At 46.1% G+C, this 15,468-nt stretch overlaps 1 protein-coding gene across 12 annotated transcripts; it reads left to right on the plus strand.

Annotated features, from left to right (window-relative positions):
* Positions 1-215: 215 nt before the first annotated feature.
* On the plus strand, positions 216-13,251 carry LOC118509649 (dipeptidyl peptidase 4). 12 transcript variants are annotated; one of them, XR_004905907.1, is made up of 18 exons: positions 216-538; positions 1,792-1,891; positions 3,334-3,571; positions 3,641-3,744; positions 3,816-4,014; positions 4,095-4,169; positions 4,243-4,295; positions 4,555-4,769; positions 4,890-5,184; positions 5,302-5,431; positions 5,513-5,701; positions 5,773-5,897; positions 5,983-6,158; positions 6,235-6,445; positions 6,532-6,717; positions 7,056-7,213; positions 8,528-9,013; positions 10,096-13,251. XR_004905907.1 is itself a non-coding variant. In XM_036050570.1 (17 exons), the coding sequence occupies exons 2-17, from the start codon at positions 3,464-3,466 to the stop codon at positions 10,231-10,233; spliced, it is 2,568 nt and encodes an 855-aa protein (XP_035906463.1). In that variant the 5' UTR covers positions 216-538; positions 3,334-3,463; the 3' UTR covers positions 10,234-13,251. The 12 variants fall into 12 exon arrangements, 1 of the variants encoding a protein (XP_035906463.1); XR_004905906.1 differs by lacking the exon at positions 1,792-1,891; XR_004905912.1 differs by lacking the exon at positions 1,792-1,891 and having other exon boundaries at positions 216-462.
* Positions 13,252-15,468: the final 2,217 nt, after the last annotated feature.

The raw sequence follows: 15,468 nt of genomic DNA on the forward strand, positions 1-15,468 counted from the left end.
CGCACGACCACCAAACGACGCTATATGCCGGGGCGAAAACCGTTCGTGCTGATTGTGTGCGTGTCTGTGTGTGTGTGTGTGCCCCGGGATGTGACAGGAGTCGCGAGTGCGCTGGGCTTCGGGTGGCGGATGAACGGTACGGATGGTGGCGGGGTGGAGCAAGGGGGGGGGGAGGGGAAAAATGGGAAAATTTTCTCACCATCATCATCCATCTCAGCAGCCAGTGTGGCAGCAACACTCAGCCGATTGAGGAGGCAAACAGGGCCGCCGTGCTGTTTGTTGCGTGTCAGTCCGTAGTGTATAGTGTTAGTCGCGCGCCGCTGGCCTTTTTGGCAGGAAGGTGGTTCGCAAATTTTTGTTTTCGGTGGTCCGGCCAACCGCGTTCGGACGTACGGCTCTCTCGCTGCTGCCGCCGGAGCAGTCCGTGGATCGGAATAGTCCCGGATCTCGGGGGTCAGATCGGTATTTTGATGGTGTGCAAAATGACGGTGGTGCTGGTGGTCTAACAATCACTTCTGGCTGTGTGCTTGCATGAAAGGTAACAAGAAACCCCCCCCCCCCTCCCCCCTGATGACAGGGGAAAGGCTGTGCTTGAGCCCTTCATTGAGTTTTCTTTTGGGCATTCGACCGTTGTTCTTATACTTGGGTGAAGTTAGTGCGTTTCGGTTCCGATGGTTCCCAACTATTGTTTCGTGTGAAAAATTTTGGTGGAAAAAGGAGGAAAATCTGCTTTCACCAGGGTCCGCGGTGATTGCGGTAATCGAAAAAACCAAAAAAACGAACGAACGAGAGCGAAAGCAGGCAGTGCGGTGTGAGCAAGAAAGAGCAGGCGGAGAAAGCCGATCAGGATTCCAAAGCACCGCGAGAGTGAAAATGAGCCCCGCTGCTGCTGCATGCGAAAACGAGCTGTACAGATGTACACAGGAAGCGAAGGATACTACGATTTTTTCCATCAAGAGCAGCAACCCAAGCGAGTGAGAGTGTTGCTAAACGTGCGGAGTAAGCGCGTCGAAAATTTGGGAGCGAACCGTTTGGCGGTGGTGTCCCTCGAATATCCCGGTCCGTCGGTGCTTCATGAGTGCTCGGTTCCTCGCGGGTTCTTATGCTGGGGTCGGGTCGGTTTACTCGGGGTTATGCCGCGGCCAGTGCGCAGGTCCGGTGCTTCTAGTGTACTTCATCAGCCCGCTCCCGTGTCTGCTCCACCAGGCTGTTCGTCGGTGGACTTGGTGGAGGCAAGAAGCCGAACGCGTTTTGTCCTAGGAATGGACACTGAAGCTCGACAACGACAACATTTGCTCTCCTACCTAAGTTGAGTGTGTGTGTGTGTGTGTGTGACAGGTGCGGAGTTCTTGTGGGAAGAAACCAAGCTTTGGATTTTCTCGCCGTGTTAGTGTGCGTGTGTCGTCTCCTCTTTTGTTCCGACCGATGTGTATAGTGCGTGATTGACTACTACTGACTGGCCCATTCTTTGCCTTTCTCTCTAGACGCTCCGAAAGTGGCCACTCTTTCGGAGGATTTGCTCTTGCTGTGTGTGTGTGTGGAGGGTCTTTCTCCGCTCTGCGAACGCGAACGGACGAAGCGCATAAATCCTGATCCGCGCCAGGAGTGTAATGGGAGTTATGCGCCTTTAGCCGTGTGCGTGTGTGTGTGTTATGTGCCCAACGCGGACTGACGTCGTGCGGACGGTGTTTTGCGATAGGAATTGGTTCTATTTTAGTTTTAATTATTTTTCCCTCCGTTCCTTATCCGATATGCCCGTGTTCGGTGCGGAAACTTCGCTCTTCCCGCTAGCCGCAGCCGTCGCCGCCACCGCCACCATCGCCATCGCGTCCTTCAGTAGCAACGCGGCCTACTACTACTGCTGGTGGTAATCGAGCAATAAATTACGAACGTAAGGCTTGCCATTAAAAACGGAAGGCTCCATCCACCGAATCGTCGTAGCAAGCTGGACGGGGCCAGCGACGGTGTTACACAGTCGTCCCCCACCACCGTATCCCCTCGCGAGTTTCGAATTAGTGAGTTATTGCACCGAATATGTGACAACTACTGGAATATCCGCAATATCCGTACGAACTTGGCACTGAAATTCTTCCAAAAAAGAAGTCCTCGGAAGGTGTTTTTTTTTTTGGAGGGGGGTAGGACATGTGTCCTGATGAAGCAGGAACCAACCACTTGCATCGAGGAGGCTTGCATTATGTAAAGGAATAAGCCCTCAGTGCTGTACTGGTGTCCTGCAGGAACAGTCTGCTGACGGTCAGCCTGCTGAGTGGAGTTGCGAAGCTATGAAAACAGTTCCTGCTTGCCGTGTCCGACCGACCGAGCAATAATAGTTGCGTGAGCACGTGTGTGCGGTGTGTTGGTGATTTCATTCATCTCAGTTTCGTTCTGTTGCGCGGGACATTCTATATAAATATAGCGAAAATGTGATAAACAAGCCCTATCGTAACTGCTCTCATCACCATTTGTCTCCCTGTTTTATCGCTATCGTTGCCATCGCCTTTCGAACTGTATCGCGTGTTAATTAGAGTTGTGTGACCGTGGTCCAAGCATGCTTGTGTAAGCAGGGAAAATCCGCGTGTGTGTGTGTGTGATTGTGAAAAGTGTTTCCCATTTTCCCGAGTGCATGCATTCCTGTTTTTCGGATTGAACGAAGCGCATGAATGAAAAGAAAATGTTTTCCTTCCGATCAGTGTAGCAAGAACAACAAAAAAAAGGTACCTTGGGTAACACACTCTTCTCGCTTTCTCGCTCACTCTCCCGCTAAACACCTGAAGCGAACGATAAGGAAAATTGTAATACAACTGCTTAGGTAACAGAAAGGCAAACTTGTTTGTGTGTGTGTTTTTTTTGGTTGGATATGTTAAAGATGGGACAAAATAGAAATCTGTGCTAATCAGCGGAGAAGCCATTCGAGTGTTATTAAATCTAATTTGTGGCTCTTTCGGGGACCGTTTTAGTCCTTCTCTGACACCTTCGACAAGACTAGCCAGAGTCGAGTGGCATACGGGTATCGATCAAAGTAGGCAAGCAGTGTTGCATTCGTGAGACCTCAGTGTGAGATGAGGAAAGGGTGAATTGGGGCGAGGGAATGGGAAACCTTGCAGGAGTGTCATAGTTTTTAAAATAGTTCTTCAAATCGAAGTGCAGAGCACTAGGCCCAAGCTTGGGTTATTGGGATGGCGCGCGTCCAAGAAACTTTGGACAGGTGCAAATCCTCCATATAGAAGCGCGTGTCGTCCAACAAGCGACCACCATTGTAAACCTCTTTAATTTTATTGCTCATACTCGTGGAGCAATGCATTCGCTAACCTGGTTGCCATGTCTCTATTGCAGCGTCACCAAATCGGTAGGAAAAAACGAAGAATTTATAAATGTACGACAGGACTGAATTCAAAGACGATCAAACCAAAGCAAGAAGAAATCGTGGCGGGTTTTCGAAACTATAGCACCTCGGAATTCTGTAATGCACGCAAATGTGCATACAGATCGGGCCGGGGGCGGCGGAGGATCGTGGCGGCTGCCGCCAGATGAAACACTGCAGGTGGCCGACCCGAAACAGAAGGAAGAACAGGTACGCGATATCGTGCTGAAGCTTTGAGTCCGGCATGTTGTAATGATTTGTCTCGTTGTTGTTGTCTAGGATTTATTTCCTGCCGAAGGACACAACTGGAGAAGCATTGTGTTTTCGCTGCTAGTGATAGGATTTGTCATAACCGGTATAATAACGGCAATATATCTGCTCGGGTAAGAAAATCCTTCCTTCACGGGAAGCTGGACGAACGCGTGATCTAATGGTGCCTCTGACTCCGCTACAGCTATGTTGACGAACTGCTCTACTGGTCGGGGCGACGGATGAAGTTGGACGAGTTTCTGCAGAAAGATATAACGCCTCAGAGGCTACCTTCGGTGTGGATCAACAATCAGAAATTTGTATTCCAGGCGGATGATGGAGGCCTTGCTGTTTTCGACACTGCCACCAACAGTGTAGCCACGCTAGTAACAAATCATACTTTGGTAGGTTCTTGAGGATATAGGGCGCCAGTGGACATTTGGTTCTACTACATCTCATCCCTTACTCATTCTTCTACCCGCAGCGACAAATTAACGTTAAAGGCTACCACTGTTCTCATGATTTGAAGTACGTTTTGTTTAAGCACAATGTAAAGAAGGTAAGAAGATGCAAATGATTTGCTTCGAAATGCGTGTTGGCAAATCTAATATCTCTTCCCTCTCTATCTCCAGCATCATAGGTTATCTTTCACGGCTTTGTATACTGTATATGACGTATCGAATGAGTAAGTATCTGTTCTTCAACTTTGCTTAACCACGTAAATCAAGTTGGTACAATTTCTGTCCAATAAACCAAGAATCCACCACTCAAAAACCTACCCGCATACTTACGGCTTTAAGTTGCTTCAAAGAGGATAATAGTAATGCTCCTTGACGAACCGACCTTCTCACATACGATTGCTTCCCTTCATACTCACATCCATCCGCTTTGCAAAAGAATTGAATTGACTTGAGTGTGTTATCATGTGTCATCCCATCTTCCAGCCACCATATGCCGGTGCGATTGAAAGAATCCCCCAAGGTACAACGGGCCCGCCTGCAGCATGCGTCCTGGGCTGGCAATACTACCGCTATGATAATAGTGGCCGAGAACGATATATACTTGAGACAATCACCATCAGACGAAGAGGTTTATCGCTTAACTTTCACCGGAGAAGAGAACAGAGTCTATAATGGTGTACCTGACTGGTTATATCAAGGTACGGCCAAAGCTACGACACATCACTCGCCTCCAACTTGTACTACTTTCGTACTCTTCTTTTCCCTCTCTCTCTCTCTCTCTCTCTCTCTGCCTGTCTCTTTTCCGCACCCCGCCACAGAGGAGATTTTTGAGTCTTTTAGTGCTTTATGGACCTCAGTAGATGGCACGCACCTCATGTACGCCACGTTTAACGACTCGCGAGTTGGCATGATGACTTTCCCTTGGTTCACGTCGAACACCGTCATTGCGGCAAGCGGCGAAGGCAACCGTGAGCTTTTCCCCGTGTCGAAAACCATACGCTACCCAACGCCGGGCTCGGTCAATCCAGAAGTTTCGCTGTGGGTGATGGATATAAGTAATGTAAGCAATATACGAAAATGGGAAGTAATCCGTCCAGCTGCTCTCGAAGGACAGTAAGTATCGACCCGCTTCCACCAAGCGTGCGTTGCAATTGAAAAAGGGGGAAAACCCCTTGATTCGAGCCCCCAATTAATATTCGTTAATTTCGTTGCGATTCTATCCCCGCACAGAGAACACTATCTGATATCGGCTAGCTGGGTAGGCAACTTGAACGATCACGTGTCGGTGGTGTGGATGACCCGCTCGCAGAACATTTCGGTCGTTTCGTCCTGCTACAGTCCCACGTGGAAGTGTGTCGAGGTGCGTGTCTCGAGTGACAGTCGGGCCGCGAAAGTGACCGAATGACGTTCCACTTTTTGTTTGACCACTCTTCCTCTGTAGCATCATTCGGAGCGGGCACCAGAGAACGAATGGCTTGACATATTACCTCATCCGATATTCTCGCCCGATGGGGACAGCTTTCTGTTTATGGCGGGCATCCAGGAGACGGGAACGGAGCATTTCACCCACATCAAGCACATCACAATCACACAGCAGCGAATGGCTGTGATTTCCCACGGTCGCTATGAGGTATGTTGCAGGTTGAAGCCATCGGGCTGGGGATGTGCTAAACGATCGTGTTTCCTCGTCCCCACTGATAGGTGATTCGCATACTGGCCTGGGATACGGTGAACCACCTGGTCTACTATTTGGGGACGCACGAGAAGAAACCCGGCCAGCAGCATCTGTACGTGGTGAAGGATCCTGTCAGTGAGGAGGTGCGAAGGTAAGCAGGTCTCCACCATTTAAAGTGACTACTGGCAGCAATGAGCATTCTCCCTCCTCTTGGATACATTGCACGCGTTTCCCAGGACGGAACCAACCTGCATCACGTGTGATCTTAGTGATGTTCTGTGGGGCAGCCGGTACTATTACAGCAACTGTTCGTACTTTGATGCGTTCGTCAGTTCCCAACCGTACGTGGCGCACCACAAAGGAATATCCTTCTACATACTGGAATGTAAAGGCCCCGGTCTTCCGTTAGCTGGTGCGTACTGAGGGAAATTGGATACTCGCCCATGCTAAACTTCTTCCAATGTCTCATTATGTCCGTGCCTTTGCAGTGGTACACGCCGCACACAATCACAAACTCATGCGCGTCCTGTACGACACGAGACCATTCTTCGCGAGCAAACTGAGCGAGCTTGCTTTACCGTCGCAGCGGTCGTTCGAGATTCCGCTGCCCCATGGTACGCGAGCGGCAGTACAGCTGCTATTGCCTCCGAGCTGGCGAGAAGAGCTGCGCGATGCCGCCTTTCCCGTGCTGGTGGAGGTGTAAGTGTAAAGGGACTTGGAGGCACTGAATGGGAACCGGAAGGAAAAGCAATAGTTGCTTATGTCCACCTCTGTCTTGTTTTTAGCAACGGTAAGCCCGGATCGACGTCCGTGTCGGAAGAGTTCAAAATCGACTGGGGTACGTACATGTCTAGCCACAACGACGTCGTGTACATACGGCTGGACGTGCGTGGTGCTCGCGGGCAAGGCAAACAAGCGCTGTACCGTCATCTTGGTGGCGTTGAGGTGCAAGATCAAATCGCAGTGCTGAGGTGAGTGTGAACGTACGGTAGTGGACAGAAATATTAAGACGGCCCTATGGCTATTATTCGTTGATCATTCGTCTTAACTTTGCATTAAGATGATAGTCGATTAAACTTGTCAAAAGCAATATTTGTAATGAGGCGGTTGACTATTAAAAAGGCAGTCGTCTTCGTCTTTCCCTCTACAAACTCAAGAGAGTCTTGCTCGACCATTGACATATCTTCCTCAATGGATGTTTTAACATGGAACTTAATAGATTGACCAGACAGATATCATCGTCTCTAGTGTAAAAATCGGATGGTCTGAAGCAAAAAGCTGATAATGTTGCTCATTCTTCCACCCATAGGTACCTCCTGGATACGCTAAAATTCCTCGATGAAACCCGTGTCGGAGTGTGGGGCTGGGGTTACGGGGGATATGTCACAGCGATGATTCTCGGTTCACAGCAACACGTCTTCAAGTGTGGCATCTCGGTATCGCCCATTACCGACTGGCTGTACTACAGTAAGTATTGTTCCTACAGTAAGTGATCTACAAAACATTGTTCGACCGGACTGGACTGGATGGCTGAACCCTGTGCTATCCTTATCGCTTTCTTGGCTCTGATGGTTAGATGTTTCACAGTGTTGACCACAGAATGATTGGAATTCGATGTTTGCTCCAGGCATTTTATCGAACACAATTGAGTGAGCCCTCAGCTACTTAGTACGGGGCGAAGGAATACAAACCTAGAGTGAGAGTCCCATCGACTGGGGACTTTTTATAAGAATATTCATCTTCTTCAAGATTTTTTACGCAGAACTCTTTTAATACGGGAAATGAGAAGTGTATTTCCCAGTATATATACATTCCCAGTTCCAGATGGTATGTAGAATATAAAAGTATCTGCGTTCAATTGCTTGCTTCATAGACAGCATTTGGATAAGCATGAACGCTTAGGATTCTGTGGTCCACTTCTTCTCTGGTTCTGTTCCTTTTTGATCCTCTAGGTCAGGTTTTCTAGGTTCCTAAGGTTTTCTTTTTTTTATCTCGGACTGCATCAGGTCTCTCCCTCCCCAACGATGTCTGTTGAATGCCGACGATGTCAAGTTCTATCTTTCTGTGTCCTCGTCTCAAGACTTCCTTTCCGTTCAAAGCTACGGTGATGCATTTGCAGATTGGTGTTCCTCTAACGGGCACATTTGTGTAGAAAAATGCTGCGGAATCTCGTGTGGGCCAATGAACTGTTGGGCCTCATCACCCGTATGGCGTCAGCGAACGGGTCCGCTGTGATCCGCTGTGCTTGAAGGCGTTGTATTACTGCTGGGTCCTTCCTATTTTGGACTACGCCAGCGTCGTTTGGTCTCCAGCAGGTGTCACCTATATGGATAGGTTGGAGAGGGTACTGCGGAAGTTTACAAGAATCGCCATCAGGCAGTTTCCGAACGACCCCAGTAGGGCTGCTTCTTCTCCATTGCCCCATGGGGTGTCAGTTTCAGAAACTCGCCTAAAGGTCGGCTTAAAAGATCTAACATCCTTCTAGCCAACATTGATTCCCCTCCATTCCATCCTACCGCTTGCGTGTTCGTCCTCCACCCCTCACCCCATTGCGACGCTCGCGGTTCGCCCAGAATGAGCCACACGATCTCTAACTTCTCCGCTCTGTACGATCAAAGCTTCAAATGTAGGTCCTTGTCGTTGTTGGACCCTCAACCAATAACTCTTTAAATTGACTGTTTTCAATTTCAGCCCATTTTTATCCATACGCTCGTCGTTAGCTGTATCTTCTGCCTGACCCACCCAGAAACACTAATCTCCATTCTACTGCCCTTTCCACAGATTCCATATTTACCGAGCGAATCCTCGGTGTGCCGGCCGAAAACTATAAAGCGTACGTCGAGGCGGACGCAACACAGAAGGGGCGCCAAATCCCGTCATACTCGTACTTCCTAATACACGGCCTAGCCGACGTCACTGCACCGTACCAGCACGGTATCCAGCTGGCCCGCTCCCTTTCCGAGTCCGGGACGATATTTCGCTACTTGGTAAGTGTGATTGCGCTTCCCACCGCAACGCGACGCGACAAGGGGATTTATTTGTGTCGCACCACCTCCGTTTTGCATACGATGACCAATGACCAAATCGAGCTTATAACAAATGTACGGCTAAGAGAGACCAAAGGTTCTGACCGAGCGTCTGTGTGAAAACGATAGTCGATTCTACCACCATTTAACCGACCATTAAGCGTAACCGCGCGAGCACTGCTTCGAAATTTAATGCTTGGCAAGGGACATCGCTAATGTGTGGCCGATTCCTCTGGTGCAGGTGAACCATACGCATTGCCTAGATTTTGTTAACCTTTTATCAAAACAGCCTTAGACGAACAAAAAAAAAAAACCCCGTTCAAAACAATGATACCATTACAAACAGCAAACCAGTTAGCGTTTTCTAGATGATTGGCCAACATTTTCACTAGTGCTGTGCGAAGCATAGTTCGCACACAATCTATGCTCTCTCATACACACACACACACTGTGCAGCTGTGTGGTTCGACTGATTTAGTCGCGCCCTTTTTGTGTTGGTTGGGTTTTTCTTAGTTATCAGATTTTTGTTAACTTGAATCGTTTTTAGTTGCCACATTCCAACAGAGTTTCTTTTTCCTTTAAGCTGCTTTCTTAACTGCCACTTACATTTTGTTTCCTTTCTTCCTACTCTTTAGTAGTGTATCCGATTATTAGATTCTGTTTCTCAATTTTCCGTAGCTAATCCGTTTTCTATTCTAATAGTTTTTAGTGCATATCTCAATTATTATGTTGGTTGTGCTTACATCCTCGGCTTTTCTAGTTTGAATGAGTTTGCTTTAGCGAGTTAATTTATTTTCCTCTGCGAACATCACTTGCCCGGGTTTGGTTTCCACCGGTAATAGTTTGGTTTGTCGAAGATGAAGGACTTTTAGGACTAGGGCCATTTGTTTTTTAAACACAACCAGACACTACGTCACATCAGTTCGTCACATTTGAATGCGGTGAATAGGAGGTTATCAACAGACATTAGGATGTAAGGTCGTAGTCCCATCAACGGTCAACACAATTTGCTTAACAACACAGTCCCATCTAGGATGGCAAGTCTACTACTACAAGCGTACGAGATGAGCATGTTTTTTTACTATTTCTATTAAATTTATGGACACACAATCGAACCACACTAGCCTTAGCTGCTCTGTTGACTAATGTTCAACTCACCAAATCAAAAATTAGTTTAACAACTTATTTGTTTGAATTTTTTTGTTTGCATCTTGTGCAGCCTTTGATTCATTAGATTTCCCGTTATCCTCCCGTTATGCGAGATAAAGCGATTGCTGTTGCGTACCCAAATAACCAGCTTCAACTTTCTCGCACATTTTCCAGAGCTACGCCGACGAGGGACACGATCTGACCGGCGTAATCGAGCACGTGTACCGTTCGATGGAGGACTTTCTGCGCAACTGTCTGTCGCTCGATTCCGACGAAGACAAACCGACCGAATCGCACGTACCCAACGAGTAAGGTTGTGAGGCTGAAGAACAAAATCCCACAAACAACCAGTGACCCCCCCCCCTCCCCCACCCCCCTGGCGCAAACCAATTTAATATGAATGTTGTGAGACCCCTTGTGTTTTGCGCTCTTCGTTATGGGAAACCGAAACTGGTTGTGTTTTGCGTGTGTGTTTTCGATCTAGTTTTAGGTTCCGCGCCTAGCCGAGTTTGATTTTCTTTGTGCAAAAGAAAACTTTATTGCGCCTACGACTAACTACGACTTCGATTGCCGGTATGTGTGTGTGTGTGTGTCTCTCTCTCTTTCTCACCACATTATAGATGGACGTACTACAACGTAACTGATAGGTTCTAAAGACATAGACATATCAGAGAAATATGGTAAAAATAGTAAACTGGAGAGCAATGCAGATTTAAAAAAAAGAAAACGAAACAACACACGAAGAAAAACACCCGGAAATGGTAGTTCATCATCAGACACAGACGGAAACACACATACTCTCTCGTGGTGGTCTCGCGCCAAGGTACTCTATTTTACAAAATAGCCGGTTACGAACATCTGCCGGCAACAAGGCAAATGCAGACAACCCTCGTAAAAAGGGAGAGCTTTATTCGAACGACAATGAATAGACGCACGCAGGTCACACAGCAACTAAAACTAAAGTCATCCAATGACAGCAAACTGGGGTATATGCAGGAAGATTACAGGCAAAAACGGCAGCAAGCAAAGCAAGCAAAACAACAAAAATGGAATTAAAATAGCAAAACGGAAACGAAATCAAATCGAATTGAACACACACACACACACAGAAGAAGAAGAAGGGGGAGAGGAAGAAAAACAAATAGTCCTACTTACAATAACGAAACTGATGAGTGAGTTTTTTCGTCTCCTTTAACTTAACTCTATTTAAGTGTAACGTTGTAGCAAATCAAAACAATGAAATCGAAAACTAAAACAGCGAATCAAAAGAATAGAAAAAAACACACTCACACACACACACGGAACCACCAACACAAATGCAAATACGGCATTTGTGCACACATACACAACACACAACACTACAGCCGAGATTTAACAATAGCAAACTTAACTTTACAAAACATAGCTCTTAATTAAATTGGCGCGCCATCGCAACACATGTGCGCGCTGCTCTCGGCCCACGGCGGGTTGGAAAAGGCGAGCACGCTAAGGGGTTTTAGTTTAACGTTATTACTCGCTAGGTAAGTTAAGTAACAAAGGCAAGGTAAAATCAACAAGCTGTGCAAAAAGGTATATCGTTTAGGGTAATGCAAAACACACACACACATACACACACACGAAACGTGCAATCCGCAATATGCATAATATATATATATAAAGGAATGAATCAAAGAAGAACTCACACCCGACTCGTAGCAACTCTTCTTCCCGATTGTTATTCGACTTATTAAGGATTAGCATTCGACGCAACGGAGCCCATACTTAACGACAACAACTGCAATTAAGAACTCAGATGGTTTAGCGAACAAGCATTAGTGTGTGTGCGTGTGTGTGTGCGTGTGTGTGAGTGTCCGTGTATGTGTCCTTGTTAGGTGCGAAAACGAAGGGTTGTAGGTTGTCCCTTCGAATGAGAGGCCTGCTAGCGCTAGTGTAGGCAAAGAGAGAGTTTTTAGAGCGTGCCCTCAACAAAAGGCACTCGAGAAAGGAATTTTGCATAGTTATTTCACGTCCTAGTTGTTAGAATTACTACAGCAAGAGCAATCGTAAAGCCGTAAAGAAAAAAAAAAGGGCCCGAAAACTCATTACAAAGAGGGGTTAAATAAGCAATTAAGACGGCCGAAGCGAACGGAGAGAGCAAGTGCATCTGGTGCACTTGCGCTTACAAACGTGTAAAATATATTCATCGAAACGAATTCTTCTAACACACACATACACACACACACAAAGAAAACAAAAAACTGTGGTCGAAAAAACAAAATGGTGACCGGCCAGCTCCCCGGTAAAAGAAAATATTTTGAACACATGGCACTGGCGCCCCGATGCAGGGCCCAGAAACGTGTGAGTAGTTTAGGGTGCCGATTACGGAAATCAGTACGCAATCGATCGTTGCTTCCCTTTTTTTGCCTGTGTTACAATCAGTTGCGACATGACAAAAAATTAGCTCAAAGAAGTCTTCACAAACGTTGAACGAAATACAGAACAAATTCTTCCTCCGTGCTTACCATTCGCACAGTTGCATCGTTTGCATTTGTTAGTTCTCAGTTAGAGAACGGTGGGTGAAGTTGTTCATGCTCTACGTCTTCCTTGTTTGCGATTTCGAAATCGCTGTTACAGCTTTTGTTGTTCAGAAACGAGTGTTTGATTTAAATCGAACGACGGCAATCCACGAACTAGCGTACGATCACGAAGCTCAGATGGTAGTAAACGCTTCACGATATACTAATACATGGAGTGTGTGTGTGAGGTTCACACAATAAGGAAGCAACATCAGCGTAAAGCGGAATAAGTAGACGTAAACAATAGGATGAACGAGAGAGTGCACACACCGTCTCACACAAACACACACATAGGAAATGAAAATAATTGTTGTGCCATTCTATTGTAAACATGAGAGTAAAACACACATATTAACACGCACACACACACACACACAAGCATAGAAAGGTGTCCTATAGACACGTCAGTCAAAGTCACACAAACAACACTTCAACAAACAAAAATGAAGAAAAATCGATACACCGAAAAAAAGGAAACGAAACAACACTACACTTCAAATATTGAACACAGCAATGAAAGGAAGAGAAAAAGAGACAGAGAGAGAGAGAGAGCGAGAAGTAGAAGAAAAAACCACAGAGACACAGAGAAAAAGGAATAAGATAATCATAATTTATGCTTCCCAGCAAGTTTTCATTACATAATGGTTGTGAAATTGAGAATAGACGAGACAAACAAAAAGCTAAAGAAAGAAAGAAAGAAAGAAAGAACAAAAAAAAACAAACAAGCAAAAAAAAAAAAACAAAATAAAAATCGTGGAGCTGTGTGTTAGCTAAACAAAAAAAAAACAAATACAAATGGCTCTCTCCAGCAAAACAGCAAAAACCTAAAAAAATGGGGGGAAAAATGCTGAAGAAGAGATTCTGAAAAACAAAAATTACAACAAGCAACAACAAGCAAAACAAAAAAGAACTACAAAAAACAACAAAACAGCAACTAAATATTTGTAAATAAACGTTAATATATTTATAGTCCAAAGTGAAGAAAAAACAAAACAAAACAAAACAAACGGGGAAGAAACACAGAACAGAGGCGCGGTGAAATGTGTTCGCTAAATAAATATAGACAGTACGGAATCGTCAGACAGTTTTTTGTGCCGTGTGAGTACTCCTCGCTGGTAAGCTGGTACTGCAACGGGTGGTAAGTGATGAAAAAGCTGTTTAAATATTGTGCCGTCGTCTGCCAATCGATCGAATGTTGTTGTCGGTGCTGACTTTTAAACCCAGATAGGTGAAGTTTTGGACGACTTCGAAGGTGCGGTCACCTATCTGTACATCACCCCTACGTAAATCAGTGTTTTTTAGCAGGGACACTGGCCACTCCAACCCAAGGTTTAGTGCCGCTCGCTCTACTCTTTGGTAAGCTTCTGCTACATAGGAGAGCCTCAAAACAATGATGACGATATCATCAGCGTATGCCAGGATCTGGATTGAGTTATAGAAGATTTTCCGTTTAGGAGTCCTCTCTGATGCTTTCTAACTATCTCTTCGACGAATGAGAGACTATCAACTGTGAAGCTGTGTAGCTAAAACGGTGGGTAATCCACTCTGAATGTCTCACCCCCAGAAGTTTTTATTTGGAATGTGAAAGCCTCTGTGGGCGAAAGTGGCGCCCACCAGTAACCAGGACCGGTTATCACAAGTTCACACTTCTAGTGTGTAGTCCATACAATTTGCTCCATCTGCTCGAGTACTTTAAAACTCGATACTCACGGCAGTAAACAGTCTATTCTTAAAACAATCAGCGGCCCTCTAGCGGAAATAATTGAAGATGCTTAGCAACGATTCAATTGAACCGTTTCGCAAGGTTGATACTTAGGATGGGATAAGTTTGATTTTGAAAAACCTTCCTGTTATCCGAGAGTTCCAAATTTCCACAACTCTGGCTCACAAACCGGACTGAATATCGTTGATGGTTCAAGTAATGTTTTAATTGATTGATATATTAATATTATATTGATATATCACGGGATCAATATTTTCCTCCCGGGACGGGAAAGATTTTCCTCTACACGGGTAGAATCGGGTTATGTTTTCACTTTCAGCAAAATACGATCTGTGCATATATGGCACTGTTTATGCGGAAACTATCACACTAAATATCACAGCTTTTGTTATAATTTTTCTTGTCTGGTATGTAAACATATCAGATATAAATATATATAGAGCTGCCTACTAGATCCTGTCCCGCATACTCTTCTTGCTAAAGATTTCGTGGGAAGCTACCAAGCTGGATTTGTTGGAGCGAAATCTACGATCGATCAAAACTTCACTCTACGGCAGATCCGCCAGAAGGGCCGGGAGCACCAGATCCCCAAACGTGAGCCCGCTAGGATTGGATTGAGGATCAAAGCTACGAAGAGAAAGTACCTGCTTGAGGGAGGTTCTGACCGTGATAGAGCCCGCCTCGAAAGCAGAGTATTGGTTGACGTCGACGATTTGAATAGTCGGCTTGAGGTAGTAGAGGAGTTTTGCTACTTTGGTATGATCCTAACTTCGGACAACAACGTAAGCAGCGAAATCCACATCCAGGCACATTATTCAGAGGAATCGTGCTTTCTACGGGCTCCACAGACTCCTTCAACGCACGAAATGCGCCATACATCGCACACTGATAAGGCCTCTATGGGCTCTCTCTCTCTCTATGGGCACGAGTCCTGGACTATGCTGGCGGAGGACACCAATGCACATGCCATCATCGAGCTGCGGGCGTTGTGTGCGAGCAGGGCGTGTGGAGAAGGAGGATGAACCACGAGCTAGCTGATAGCGTAGAGGAGCACAACGAGCTTGTTGGCTGGATCAAGTGGAGTCAGACCTTGAGAGAGATCGGATGCAGCCGGGGGTGGAGGTGTGCAGCCATTGACCGTGTTTCCTCGAAACAGTTTGGACAACAGGGCATGTCGCTTAGACGTGCTCCATACGAGCAGGCCAAGAAAGAGGAAAAGAGGTATATAGGCAGACAACCAAAACATTATGAGATGGCCTAAGGCTCATG

Source organism: Anopheles stephensi, chromosome 3 (assembly GCF_013141755.1).
Source record: "Anopheles stephensi strain Indian chromosome 3, UCI_ANSTEP_V1.0, whole genome shotgun sequence".
NCBI lineage: Eukaryota > Metazoa > Arthropoda > Insecta > Diptera > Culicidae > Anopheles > Anopheles stephensi.

Coding starts and splice junctions, on each gene's coding strand:
- LOC118509649 (XM_036050570.1), top strand. CDS start 3,464: ATGCACGCAAATGTGCATACAGATCGGGCCGGGGGCGGCGGAGGATCG. Junction 3,572..3,640: donor CGAAACAGAAGGAAGAACAG/GTACGCGATATC, acceptor GTTGTTGTCTAG/GATTTATTTCCTGCCGAAGG. Junction 5,185..5,301: donor CCAGCTGCTCTCGAAGGACA/GTAAGTATCGAC, acceptor ATCCCCGCACAG/AGAACACTATCTGATATCGG.